Genomic DNA, 12,869 nt, shown 5'->3' on the forward strand with positions numbered 1-12,869 from the left:
GCTGCCCCAGCCTGAGCGTGCTCCTCCCTGCACCCGCTTTCTTTCCTCCATGCCCCCCGACCTCCTTCTGCTGTGGGAGGCCGAACTCACTTGACCTGCTGAGCTTGGGGCAGGAGAAAGGGCAGAGCGCTGGGGAGGGGCTCCCTCGGAGGCCAGGCAAGCTGCTGGCTGTGGCTCAGGGGATGACGCCTCCTTCCCGACCATCCCCCGGGCTGTACCACAGAAGACCCCAGAACCCTCCAAATCTGGGGAGCTCTGCCTTTTCCCCCATGGGGCAGCCACACGCAGAGCAGGAAGCTGGGGGACATCTGTATTTATTTGAGGCACCACAGCAGCAGGAGGGCTCCAACGTAGGGGTGGGCTGGGGCAGGACTGGCTGGATTTGGGGCGGGGCCTAGACCTGGAAGCAGCAAAAATCCCAGCTCCCAAAGGCTGCCCTTGATGTGCATGCGGCTGTGCCAGGGCAGGGGGCTACAGGAGACTGAGGCTCTCCAAGCTGCTGGCACCCCTCCCTCCCCAAACACGGCCCCCAGAAGCCGCCACGTGCTCCCACATGCACTGCACACCCACGTACACAGCTAGGCACACATCCCTACTGACACAGCCTCCCTGGGGGCTGTCAGCGTGTCCATGGGACTTGGTCCTGACGAAGGACCCTAAGACTCCAGGGAACCCTCGTCCCTTCCACAGTCCCCCAAGGAAGGTCACATCATCGACCCCAGAAGTAAGGGCATTTGGCCCCACTTGGGGCAGAGGCAGGGGCTGGGGCAGGTGGAGGTGCAGGGGGTGGGCCTGACCTGGGACCAAGGGCACAGATCAGGCACGTGAGAAGTCAGGGGCCCCCATACCCTGTGGGATTCAGAAAGGGCTGGGCTTTCCTTCCTGAGCTGGGGGATCGGGGGACAGGGTCTGGGCGGTCAGGGGCCGAACCGCAGTAGGGCTGGCAGCAGGCTCAGCAGCAGCCCGGCGCCCAGCAGGGTAGCACTTGCCCGCAGCCCGCCATCGGCTGCACTGAAATTGCACAGGAAGCTCTGGCAGCAGCTGATGCCCATGGAAGCCACACCAACATTGATGCCTTCTGGGATGGGGCAGGCCGGGGAACAGGTCTTGCTCAGGCTGTGGCCAAATGTCACGAGATTCCCTGCATGGGAAATGAGGCTGTCAGGGGAGAGACAGATGGCTGCAGGCAGACAGCCACGGCCTCTGCTGAGCCCCGGCCTGGGCCAGGGAGATGGCCAGGGGAGGATGGCGTGGTCTGAGGCCTGGCACTCACCAATGCCGGCACTAGTAGACACGGTCACGCAGTAGTTGTCCCGGTCGGAGCAGATGGTGGGCTTCAGGCAGTACAGATTGCTCTTCTGGTTCAGGCAGGAGAAGCACATCAGCGAGCTGGCTGTGGAAGGAGGACACACCTGTCTCAGGGAAGCCTCCAGTGTCCCTCCCAGGCCTGACCCCAGTGGACATTTACTGATAAATGACTGTATAGCAGCCCCTGGGCCAGAGGCAGAACGAGGACAGTGACACCCTACCCTGGCCGTCGAGCCGCTCAAGTGGCACCCAAACACAGTGAGACAGTGTGGCCAGGCCGGGTGAGCCCTCTGCTGGGACCAGCCTGGAAGGACCCCTGGGGAGTCGAGCAGGGCACAGCTGGACAAAGTTCTGGGGTCCCCGAGGGCACCTCACCTCGCTCCACACCCAGAAGCGCAGCCAGCAGCACTGGTAAGAAGATCTTCATTCTGGAGAGGATGGCCGTCCTGTCTGGAAGCCACAAACCAAAGCAGCCCGTCCTGCTCTGGAGAGACACAGCTGGTTAGGGGGCCGGGTGGTGCCTCGCTCCTCTCCAGGACCATGCACCCCCACTTTGCAGATGAGGACACAGACAGCAAAGAGGGGCAGGGACCTGCCAGCACACAAGAACTTCCCTGCTTCTCTCCTGACCTGCCTCTCACTCAGTGCAGGCATGCTCTAGGCTATACCCCGCCTGAAACCTGGCATGGGCGCTGTGGAGTCAAGAGGAGGAAACTCATCAGCCTTCTCAGAATCACAGAAAAGGAGGCAGAGTGAGTGGCCTCTGCCACTAGTCCTGGGGTGTGGGAATGGTGACCAGTAATACTATTAGCTAGTCTGGGGCTGGGTACAGTGGCTCACGCCTATAATCTCCACGCTATGTGAGGCCAAGGCAAGAGGATCACATGAGGCCAGGGGGTTGAGACCAGCCTGGGCAACATAGTGAGACCTCCTGTTTGTACAAAAAATACAAAAATTAGCTGGGCGTGGTATGTGCCTGTGGTCAGCTCCTTGGGAGGCTGAGGTGGGATGATCTGTTGAGCCAGGGAGTTCAAGGCTGCAGTGAACTGTGATCATGCCACTGCACTGCAGCCTGGGCAACAGAGTGAGACCGTCTCAAAAAAAAGAGAGATCTATATACACATTTATATGTGCGTCTGTGCATATTAGCTAATCTATATCTAGAACTTTCCTTGGGACAGCTCAGTATCTTGAGCCCAGGCATCTCCCCTGACATGGAGACCGGGGGCCGCGTGGGGCATGGCCCAGGGGAAAGCACTCCCCATTCCTGATGTTACTCAGTTCTGAGGACAGCAGCCCACTAAGTATCTGCTACTCCTCATTCTGTGGCTGGGAAATGGGCTCCGAGAGACGAGGCTGCGTGCCACCGGTCCCACCAGCAGGAAGGGGCCAGATGGGTCCATGTACTGCTCCTTGGCCTCTGCACAGGACCCTCCGTTGGGCAGGGGCCCATGGCACTGTTGGAGAAAGAATCTGGAACACGCCCTGCTGGGGTCGTGATTCTCTATTTTGTGAGTGCATCGTGTTGGAGGGGGAGGCTGCTGCCTTCTGCCAGGGACAGCCGTGGGCAGAGGAGGGGGAGGGACATCTCGGGCCTGGGGAGCTAGTGCTGGGCACTGGGGGTGAGGATGCCTCAGAGAAAAGATCTGGAGAGGGGCCCGCAGAGGCCCTAAGGGGAGAGCAGCAGGCCAGGACCCTGAGACCTGGGCTGACATCCTGGGGTTGGGAGTGGGAGCCCCAGATGGCCAAAACCAGTGCCAAGTCCAGCTGGGGCCTGTCCCCGCCTCCAGGGAGGAGCCCGAGGAGGAAGGATCTCCAATTCCTTATCCCCCGACCCCCGAAGAGTGAGGTTCTGGTGTGGGGGTCCCTGACCTGTCTCTGAGGAAGTCCTGGCATACAGGGCCACAAACAGGTCCAGTTGGTGCCGCCATCTGCCCACTGGGTGGCACCCAACCCGCCGGGCCACCAGGCTGAGCTAAGGCACCGGTGGGAGCAGAAGGCAATTAGGAAGGCCAGGTGGGCTATGGAGCCCAGAGGGAGCCGGCAGGCCGTAGGGGGCGCCCGTGGGGTCCAGGCTGCAGGCTCGTCCCCAGGCTCAGGGAAGCTGGCCCCTGGGAGCCAGGTATCTAGGGGCTGCCCAGCCAGCAAGAGGCGGGAGCCTCTCCTGTGGGAATGGGGAGGGGCCCGGCGGTCCACTCCGGGAGGCTGGGCTCCTTGGACCTCACCGCAAGCACCACTGGTGCCAGAACAAGAAGCGGGGGCGGGTTCCAGTGCTCCGGGGTGATACGCAGGGGGGCGGTCAATCCTCCCTTTCCGGCCAGGAGCTCTGCAAGGTCCCGTGCCCCCTCCCCTAGTCAGCAAAGCTGTCACTCCCGGCCCACGCCGGGGAGCCAGGAGCGTCTGGAGTTGGGTGATGGGCTCCAGTGGCTGCGCAGCCCTGGGCCGGCCGGGAGGCTCCTGGCGGCAGTCTCCGCCCGCTCCCGCCCCAGATCTTTGGAAACATTCGGGGAGGCCTGGGCGGGGGGATGGGAGGAGAGGCTCAGCTCTCGCGGGACCAACCCACCGGCAGCCCCAGCCCCTCTCCTGCGCCTCCCCGTGCGCCCCTCTTGCTCTCTCCCACCGTCTCCAAACCCGGCCTCCGCAGGGCGCCTTCCGCCGCGCGTGGCTGGGCCGGGGCCGCGTGCACCGCAGCCGAGGCCGCCGGGTCTGAGCGCGTGCGCGCAGGTGGCGGGGGCGTCCAGGTCGCGGCCCCGCGGACTCACCGCTCGGCGGACGCAGGTACCAGCAGCCTCGCCGAGCTCCCCGAACCTCGCGCGCTCTGAACCGCTGCTGGACCGCAGACTCCCAGGCAGCCCGCGCGGCCCCGGGGCGGGGGCAGGGGCGGGGCGCGGGAGGGGCCTCCGGGGGGCGGAGTCGGCGAGCCCGCAGTGGGGGTCCCCTCGCCGCCCAGGCCTGCCCCAGCTCCTTGGGACAGATGGGGAGGCTGAGGACCAGAAGGGGGCTGAGACCACCCGCCAATTTCCCCAGCGAGGTGGCGCCTGAGCCGCGGCCAGGCCCGGCCTCCTTCCACCCGGCCCTGCTGTGCGCGCCGCGGGTGCTGACCTGGCGAGGGGGGACAGGGGACCAGGTCGGGGTGAAGGTCACTGACACCTGGACTTGTGGCCAGTCCTCGTTGTGATCGGAGTGGGAGGCCCACGGGTGAGCAGACGTGTTTTGGGTGTGAGCACGGAGGAGGGGTGCCTCGGAGCGTGTCGGGGAGCAGTGTTGGGGGTCTCGCCTGCGGAGTGGAGCGGGGCAGGGGAGGAAGCAGGCACCCCTGTAGCCTGGGCTTCCTGAGGTCGTCTTGTCCCTGCTTCCCGCTCCAGGCTGGGCTGTGTCTTGGCCATCCCCCAGGCGGGGGTGGGGAGACCGGCAAGGGTTGGGAGGTGGGAGGTTGTGGGTTCTGGCTTCTGCCAGGACACTGGGGCTCTGCCATCGGTGGGTGCCTTTCCTCCCGCGAGGACCTCTCCGAGGGTTTGTGGGCGCTGGGGCTCTGTCACTGGCCTATTCTCCAGTTGACAGTGAGTTTCCTTTCTGGGTGACAGGGCGAGCGTCAGGGAGGGGGCTTCTGAACCCCACACGGAAGTAGGGGGAGGGTGTGGGGAAACGCGAGGGTCGGCAGGTGGCCGCGTGGCCAGGAGGGGGCTGGGGCGGAGAGACACCTGTAACACCCATCTCAAATCTAGGGGTGCATTCAGTGTGGCTGTGTATGTGTTTTGCATGAGTGAGTGTGTTTGGTGCGTGTGTATGGAGGCTGAGGCTGAGGCTATGTGTGTCACGAGATGTCCTGGCTGTGGTATGAGGCACCGTGGGTGGGGCTTCCACAGCTTTGGGGGCGATGCAGCTGACTCTGGGGACTGGAGGCTCCAGTAGGCTGTGGCCCGGGGGAGTCCAGGCCTCTGGGTCTTAACTGGGGCACAGGCAGGATGTCTTCCCCTCTAGAATGCTGGCGGTGAGGGCAGGGGGTTCTCTCTGCGCAGCCAGCACCTGGGGCCATCCGTGCCACGCAGGGGCTCAGTAAGAGTTGTGGGGGGGTTTGCCTCCTTCAAGACAGTACCCTCTGATTCAGAAAACAAGCTGCATTAGGAAGAGGGCTGTTTGGAAAAGACTCTCAAACCATTTATCCTGTCTCTCACTCAACACGACACAGGAGACATCAACACAGAAGACTCCCAAGACTGCTGGGGCCAAATGTGGGGGGTGGAAGTCTCCCCGCCACCAAGCCAGCCGTCAGTTCTGCAGCAGACACCAGCTGGGTGTCCTCCAACAGCATTCCAACACTGTACCTGGAGATAGCGTCACCACAGGGTGAGCGCTCAGCCCCAAGACACCTACACACACACACACACACACACACACACACACCAGCTGCGAGGGCCGGCCTCTGGAACTTCTTGCCGACTGGCCCGACGTTGAGGTTCCCACTGTCAGAGGAACCCCTGGTCACCAGGCCTCTGGTTTAGTGAAACATGAGCAGAGTGACTCCATCTTGAAGTAAGTAGGAGGCACTCACAAGGCACCTATAAGGTTAATGGTTATGGTCTAAAAATAGCCCGTCTCAAGCTGGCCACCAATTATAATTACAGAATATTTATGGCCATATGGGGCATCTCCCAGCAAGCCCGCAGAGTGTCCAGATAACCCGAGAGTGCAGGCCACTTTACTCAGAGATAATGTCAATGAGCAGCCTGAGGTTGGAGGATGAATGGTCACTGATGGCACCCACAGCCCTCGTCTTTAGTGAGCGCATCTGCACATTCCAGGAGTAATTGCAGCTCCTTACAGTTTCTCCTAAGCAGAGGCACTCACAGAGGACCCGCCCTCCTTCTCCTGCTTTCTGAGCACGCCCCACTCTAGAACGGAGTCATTTCACATAAACCTGCGTCTCTCACTGTGCTCTGTGGTTCACCAAAATTCTTTCCTGCACAGCATCCAAGAACCCCTCTTGGGGTCTGGACTGGGACCCTCTTTCCCAGCAATATTGTAGCCCCTCCCCGTTTTGCGTTCCATTGATTTACAAGAGTGGCTCGGGGAAGTCAGGGAAATACATTTGCAGTTAATTATAAAGGGATACACTTGAGAGGCACCGGGCACGGTCTCCGGGAAGGGGTGGGGAGCTTCCATGCCGCCCACGTGGCCCCTCCAGGAACCTCTATGTGCTCAGCATTCCTACCCCCAGGGTGTGGGACGAATCCTCTCTGAATGATCCTCTTGGGGCCCATGATCAGAAAGAAGGGGGAGGACTGGAGTTATGCCTTGGGGCAGGTGAAAAGGGAGCAGGAGACATCACAGACATTCCATTTCTACCCATAACCGAAACAAGGGCCACGGAGTCCCCAGTCAGGAACCTGGCCGAACGCCAACTCTACCCATGCATCTACCTCCTTACAGAGCAGCCCTCCTCCTCACACGGCCACTCCCTCCTCCTCACACGGCACTCCCTCCTCCTCACACAGCCACTCCCTCCTCCTCACACGGCACTGTCTCCTCCTCACACACCACTCCCTCCTCCTCACACAGGACTCCCTCCTCCTCACACACCACTCCCTCCTCCTCACACAGCACTCCCTCCTCCTCACACACCACTCCCTCCTCCTCACACACCACTCCCTCCTCCTCACACAGCCACTCCCTCCTCCTCACACAGGACTCCCTCCTCCTCACAGGCCACTCCCTCCTCCTCACACGGCACTCCCTCCTCCTCACACAGGACTCCCTCCTCACACGCCACTCCCTCCTCCTAACACGCCACTCCCTCCTCCTCACACGCCACTCCCTCCTCCTCACACAGCCACTCCCTCCTCCTCACACAGCCACTCCCTCCTCCTCACACGCCACTCCCTCCTCCTCACACAGGACTCCCTCCTCCTCACATGGCACTCCCTCCTCCTCACACGGCCACTCCCTCCTCCTCACACGCCACTCCCTCCTCCTCACACAGGACTCCCTCCTCCTCACACGGCACTCCCTCCTCCTCACATGGAACTCCCTCCTCCTCACACAGCACTCCCTCCTCCTCACAGGCCACTCCCTCCTCCTCACACGGCACTCCCTCCTCCTCACACAGGACTCCCTCCCCCTCACAGGCCACTCCCTCCTCCTCACACGGCACTCCCTCCTCCTCACATGGCACTCCCTCCTCCTCACACGCCACTCCCTCCTCCTCACACAGGACTCCCTCCTCCTCACACGGCACTCCCTCCTCCTCACATGGAACTCCCTCCTCCTCACACAGCACTCCCTCCTCCTCACAGGCCACTCCCTCCTCCTCACATGGCACTCCCTTCTCCTCACACAGGACTCCCTCTTCCTCGCACGCCACTCCCTCCTCCTCACACGCCACTCCCTCCTCCTCACACAGCCACTCCCTCCTCCTCACACAGGACTCCCTCCTCCTCACACAGGACTCCCTCCTCCTCACACAGGACTCCCTCCTCCTCGCACAGCACTCCCTCCTCCTCACACACCACTCCCTCCTCCTCACACCTGAGATCTGCCCGTGGCCATGGGCCTCATCCTGCCCTGACCTTTCTCTGTCACTATTCAGGGGTCCTGTGGGGGAGGCCCCTGATTCTTGGCCTCCTGCATCCAGCCCCTGCCGCCGCTGCCTGTGTCTCTTGGAAGACAGGGACTGTCGAGCTGACCAGGAGGCCTGACGGGGAGTGCAGATGGCAGGACAAGGCAGGCTGGGGCAGGACGGGGCAGGCTGGGCTGGGACCTGCCTGCTGGCTCTGGAAGGAGGTAGGCTGTCTCCCAGCCTTGGCTCAGTGCGGGGAGAGCAGGCTGACTCTGGCTGGGCTGCCATGAGCTTGCTGCCTGACCTCCCTGAGTCCAGGCTTCCCGTTCCAACGTGCAGCTGCCAGTACTCTCTGGCCTGGTTCCTGCCTCTCCAGGGCACAGTCCAAAGCGCTCCCGGGGGTGTCAGCATCTGCTCCCACCACTGGGGCCTCAGGCTCTTCCTCTAACTTGCACTGCCACCTTGACCCTGGCTCAACCCTGAAACCGAAGTTGCCCCAGGCCTCCCTGAGTCGCTGCTGGGCCTCTCCTCTTGGGAAATCTTCCCTGACCCCAGGGAGGCCCCTCCCACAGAGTGACTGAGACAGGTCTCAACCAGTTCGGAGGTTTACTTTGCCAAGGTTGAAGCCATGCCTGGGAAAAAGAGACAGAAGCCACAGTAGGGTGTGCAGCCCACTCCTTTTCCAAAGAGGGTTTTGGGGCTTCAATATTTAAAGAAAGAAGAAGTGGCCGGAGGGGATGGAGGAAAGGAAAAAAGGGAGGGTCATATTCCTGTGAGGCTGTGATCTGTATCCACTGCTCTCCAGGTTGCAGGTAAAAGGAGGGTGGGGGGCAGAGGAATGGTTGATTGTGTTTGTTTTTTGGTTTTTGTTTTTGTTTTTTGAGATAGAGTCTCACTCTGTTGCCCAGGCTGGAGTGCAGTGGCACGATCTCAACTCACCGCAACCTCCGCCTCCTGGGTTCAAGTGATTCTCCTGCCTCAGCCTCCTGAGTAGCTGGGAATATAGGCGTGTGCCACCACGCCCGGCTAATTTCTGTATTTTTGTAGAGATGGGGTTTCGCCATGTTGGCCGGGCTGGACTCGATGTCTTGACCTTGTGATCCACACTGTTCTTCACTGTGGTTGTACCAATTTGCATTCCTTCCAACAGTGTACAAGGGATCTCTTTTCTCCACATCCTCACCAGCATTTGTTATTGTCTGTCTTTTGAATAAAAGCCATTTTAACTAGAGTGAGATGAGATCTCATTGTAATTTTGATTTGCATTTCTCTGATCATCAGTGGTGTTGAGCAACTTTTCATATACCTGTTTGCCATTTATATCCCCCCTTCCCCTCCCCCTTTTCCTCCCCCTCCTCCTTCTCCTTCTTCTTCCTCTCCTCCTTCTTCTTCTGACAGGGTCTTGCTCTGTTGCCCAGGCTGACGTGATCACATCACGTCTTGCTGTAGCCTTGACCTCCTGGGCTCAAGTGATCCTCCTACCTCAGCCTCCCAAGTAGCCAGATCACGGGCACACTATGCCCAGCTAAGTTTTGTATTTTTTGTAGCGACAGGATTTTGCCACGTTTCCCAGGCTGGTCTTGAACTCCTGAGCTCGAGCAATCTCTCTGCCTCAGCCCCGAAAAGTGCTGGGATTACAGGTGTGAGCCACTGTGCCCAGCCATGCCATTTGCATGTCTTCTTTTGAGAAATTTCTATTCACATCTTTCGCTCATTTTTAAATTGGATTATTAGATTTTTTTTCCTGTAGAGATGTTTGAGCTCCTTACTTAATCTTTTGTCTGATGGACGGTTTGTAAATAGTTTTCTCCCTTTCTGTGGGTTATTTCTTCACAGTGCTGATTGTTTCCTTTGCTGTGCAGAAAGTTTAAAACTTGGTGTAATTCCATTTGTCCATTTTTGCTTTAATTGCCTATTCTTATGGGGGTATTTGCCATGTTGGCCAGGCTGGTCTCGAACTCCTGACCTCAGGTGATCCACCCGCCTCGGCCTCCCAAAGTGCTGGGATTACAGGTGTGAGCCACCACGCCTGGTTGATTTGTTGTTCGTTTATATTTTCAGGTGAGGGAGGCCGCCTGGGGAGACACGTGGCCTTCTCTCTTGTAGCTGTCTAAGAACAAAAGGCAAGGCAGGTTCTTTTCTTGTTTTTGTTTTTGTGTGACTCAGTTTCCAAGCTTCGCTTTTTCCTTCGGCATAGTGAGTTTGGGGACCCAGATCTTATTTTACTTTCTGTCACCCCCACTTGGTTTTGGGCTCCATGGCAGCTGGACCCGGCTTCTGCGTGGTGCGTGCCTCTGAATGGAAATGCTTGTGGGTGGTGCTGTGTGTGTTTGAACACGTGGAGGGGGATCTCTGAGGGAGTCGCTGACGGAAGTCCAGCAAGCCTCACTCAGAGAAGCCTCCTTATTTGTGTGGTCACATTTGGTGAGCCCTGAAGGAATTGTTAGTGGAAGCTCAACAGGCCTGATTGGGGATGACGGTCCGCTCGTCCATCTGGCCCGAAGACCACCCATTGAATTCCTGGTCAGAGGTCATCCCTCCCCACCTTGAGTGCATCAAACAAAGACGGCAGGGACTAAAGGGGGCAAGTCTGAGCCTTGTGAGGTCGATGTTGACTGCGGCGCGAGGTGACCTGTGTCTGTTTCATTGTGTGTATTTTGCGACAGCTGGGATGGAAAAATGTTAATTTTACCGGTTCCCCATGCAGCTCACTGGGCAGCATCTTGCAAAATTGAGAGGTTTTTTTTCCCCCCTGTGATTCCATGAAGTGGAAAAAGGTGATTTTCCTTTGTGATGCAGCTTTGCCCCTATAGCTGTGGCTGGTGCTGTGAGCAAGGTCACCAGGGCAGCCTTGGGAAAGGGAACCCAAAACCCTGGCATACCAGCAACAGGGTAAGAATGTCTTACCGGGCTGGGCGCGGTGGCTCACGCCTGTAATCCCAGCACTTTGGGAGGCCGAGGCGGGTGGATCACCTGAGGTCAGGAGTTCGAGACCAGCCTGGCCAACATGGTGAAACCCCGTCTCTACTAAAAATACAAAGTAAATAAATACATAAATAAATAAATTAGCCAGGAGTGGTGGCGGGCGGCTGTAATCCCAGCTATTTGGGAGATTGAGGCAGGAGAATTGCTGGAACCTGGGAGGTGGAGGTTGCCGTGAGCTGAGATCATGAGATCACACCATTGTGCCCCAGCCTGAGCAAGAAGACTGAAACTCCGCCTCAAAAAAAATAATAATAGTAATCCCTTACCAGCCAGGCTTCTGGGCCCCCTCTCTCTGTGCATCCTGGTTGAGTGAATGGTAAAAATCACTGTTTATTAATGAGGAAAAGGATTTGTGAGGCTAGTCGGAGGCTGCAGCACATCTGGAGTACCTTGTGCTGTGAATTTGTCTTCCTCTGTTGCTCTGTCATGAAGAGGGTACCACAGGATAAACAGGAGCTTAGGAGCCCTGGAAGCCCACTGCTCAACCTGCTCCCACGGGCTGGTCAGCGACAAACTTTGCTGCGGGTTCCTGGAGCCAAAACTGAAGGAAGTTTCCCTCTCCTCTTGGTTTATGTCCTTGGAAGCGTGGCTTTGTGGCCGTGTGCAGGAATTCCCTCCTGGTCTCCACCATCCGGAGGGCAGGAATTTTCAAGGTCGTGTCAGGCGGCCGGTCCAAGAGGACCAGGAGTCAGAAATGAGTTGCTTTGCTCTTCCCCTGAGTGTGTTGACCCTCGCAAGAGTTTTGTCTTAAAAGGTTTCGTCCGGCCGGGCGCGGTGGCTCAAGCCTGTCATCCCAGCACTTTGGGAGGCCGAGACGGGCGGATCACGAGGTCAGGAGATCGAGACCATCCTGGCGAACACGGTGAAACCCCGTCTCTACTAAAAAATACAAAAAACTAGCCGGGCGATGTGGTGGGCGCCTGTAGTCCCAGCTACTCGGGAGGCTGAGGCAGGAGAATGGCGTGAACCTGGGAGGCGGAGCTTGCAGTGAGCTGAGATCCGGCCACTGCACTCCAGCCTGGGCGACAGAGCGAGACTCCGTCTCAAAAAAAAAAAAAAAAAAAGGTTTTGTCCCTACGGGGCTTTTACTGTCTATCGCTTTCCTTTTTTTTTTTGAGACAGAGTCTCGCTCTGCCGCCCAGGCTGGAGTGCAGTGGCCGGATCTCGGCTCACTGCAAGCTCCGCCTCCCGGGTTCACGGCGTTTTCCTGCCTCAGGCCCCCCAGTAGCTGGGACTACAGGCGCCGCCTCCTCGCCCGGCGAGTTTTTTGCATTGTTTTTTAGTAGAGACGGGGTTTCACCGTGTTAGACAGGATGGTCTTGATCTCCTGACCTCGAGATCCGCCCGCCTCGGCCTCCCAAAGGGCTGGGATCACAGGCGTGAGCCGCCGCGCCCGGCCGTCTATTGCTTTCTTAAGCCCATTTCTCAGAGTGAATTCTTGGGGATCATGGAGATGCCTGCGTTACTCCCTTTCTGGAAATACCTTTTGCTAATATGGTAAAAACCCGGAAAATTGGCATCTGGACTTCGGCTAGCTTTTTGGATTGAGTCGCAGTTGGAGCTGACTCCTGGGAAAGACACCAGCAGTCACCTTGTGCTGGAGGTCAGCTAGCTAAGGCTTTGGTGGGGCTTTGCAGTAGCAGCCTGGGTTCAGTTCCTGGCTGTGGGAGTGAGCCCTTCATGGTCTAATACTTGCTGGACTTTTGCTGCTTATTGATTATTTCCCGCTCCATGGACAGCTTCTGATTTTCTGTCTTGAACTACATTTGGGGAGATTCTAGACCTTGTAAAAAATCACTTATTATCTCTTTGGAGACACTCTGCATATCTTTGTGGTTAAGTCATCCTCTTAGTTAAGGCTCACTGATTTATCTTTAGTAAAACAATTCCAAAGCCGGAAATATTGGCCCTTTGTCCTGGCTGAAATCTGGTAATAAAAGATTTATTATTATTATTATTTTTATTTTTGAGACGGAATTTCGCTCCTGTTGCCCAGGCTGGAGGGCAGTGGTGTGATCTC

At 58.1% G+C, this 12,869-nt stretch overlaps 1 protein-coding gene across 2 annotated transcripts; it reads right to left on the reverse strand.

The window, feature by feature from the left end:
• Positions 1–296: 296 nt before the first annotated feature.
• Positions 297–4,296, reverse strand: LY6E (lymphocyte antigen 6 family member E). Of its 2 annotated transcripts, none has more exons than XM_010385481.2 (4): positions 4,071–4,296; positions 1,684–1,792; positions 1,274–1,393; positions 297–1,141 (listed from the first exon to the last, which is right to left on the reverse strand). In XM_010385481.2, the coding sequence occupies exons 2-4, from the start codon at positions 1,733–1,735 to the stop codon at positions 918–920; spliced, it is 396 nt and encodes a 131-aa protein (XP_010383783.2). In that variant the 5' UTR covers positions 1,736–1,792; positions 4,071–4,296; the 3' UTR covers positions 297–917. The 2 variants fall into 2 exon arrangements, with proteins under 2 accessions (XP_010383783.2, XP_010383784.2); XM_010385482.2 differs by having other exon boundaries at positions 1,684–1,787; positions 4,071–4,208.
• Between the last annotated feature and the right edge of the window lie 8,573 nt (positions 4,297–12,869).

This window comes from Rhinopithecus roxellana, chromosome 17, assembly GCF_007565055.1.
Source record: "Rhinopithecus roxellana isolate Shanxi Qingling chromosome 17, ASM756505v1, whole genome shotgun sequence".
Taxonomy (NCBI): domain Eukaryota; kingdom Metazoa; phylum Chordata; class Mammalia; order Primates; family Cercopithecidae; genus Rhinopithecus; species Rhinopithecus roxellana.

Coding starts and splice junctions, on each gene's coding strand:
- LY6E (XM_010385481.2), bottom strand. CDS start 1,735: ATGAAGATCTTCTTACCAGTGCTGCTGGCTGCGCTTCTGGGTGTGGAG. Junction 1,394..1,683: donor GCTTCTGGGTGTGGAGCGAG/GTGAGGTGCCCT, acceptor CTCCTTCCACAG/CCAGCTCGCTGATGTGCTTC. Junction 1,142..1,273: donor GTCTACTAGTGCCGGCATTG/GTGAGTGCCAGG, acceptor TTTCCCATGCAG/GGAATCTCGTGACATTTGGC.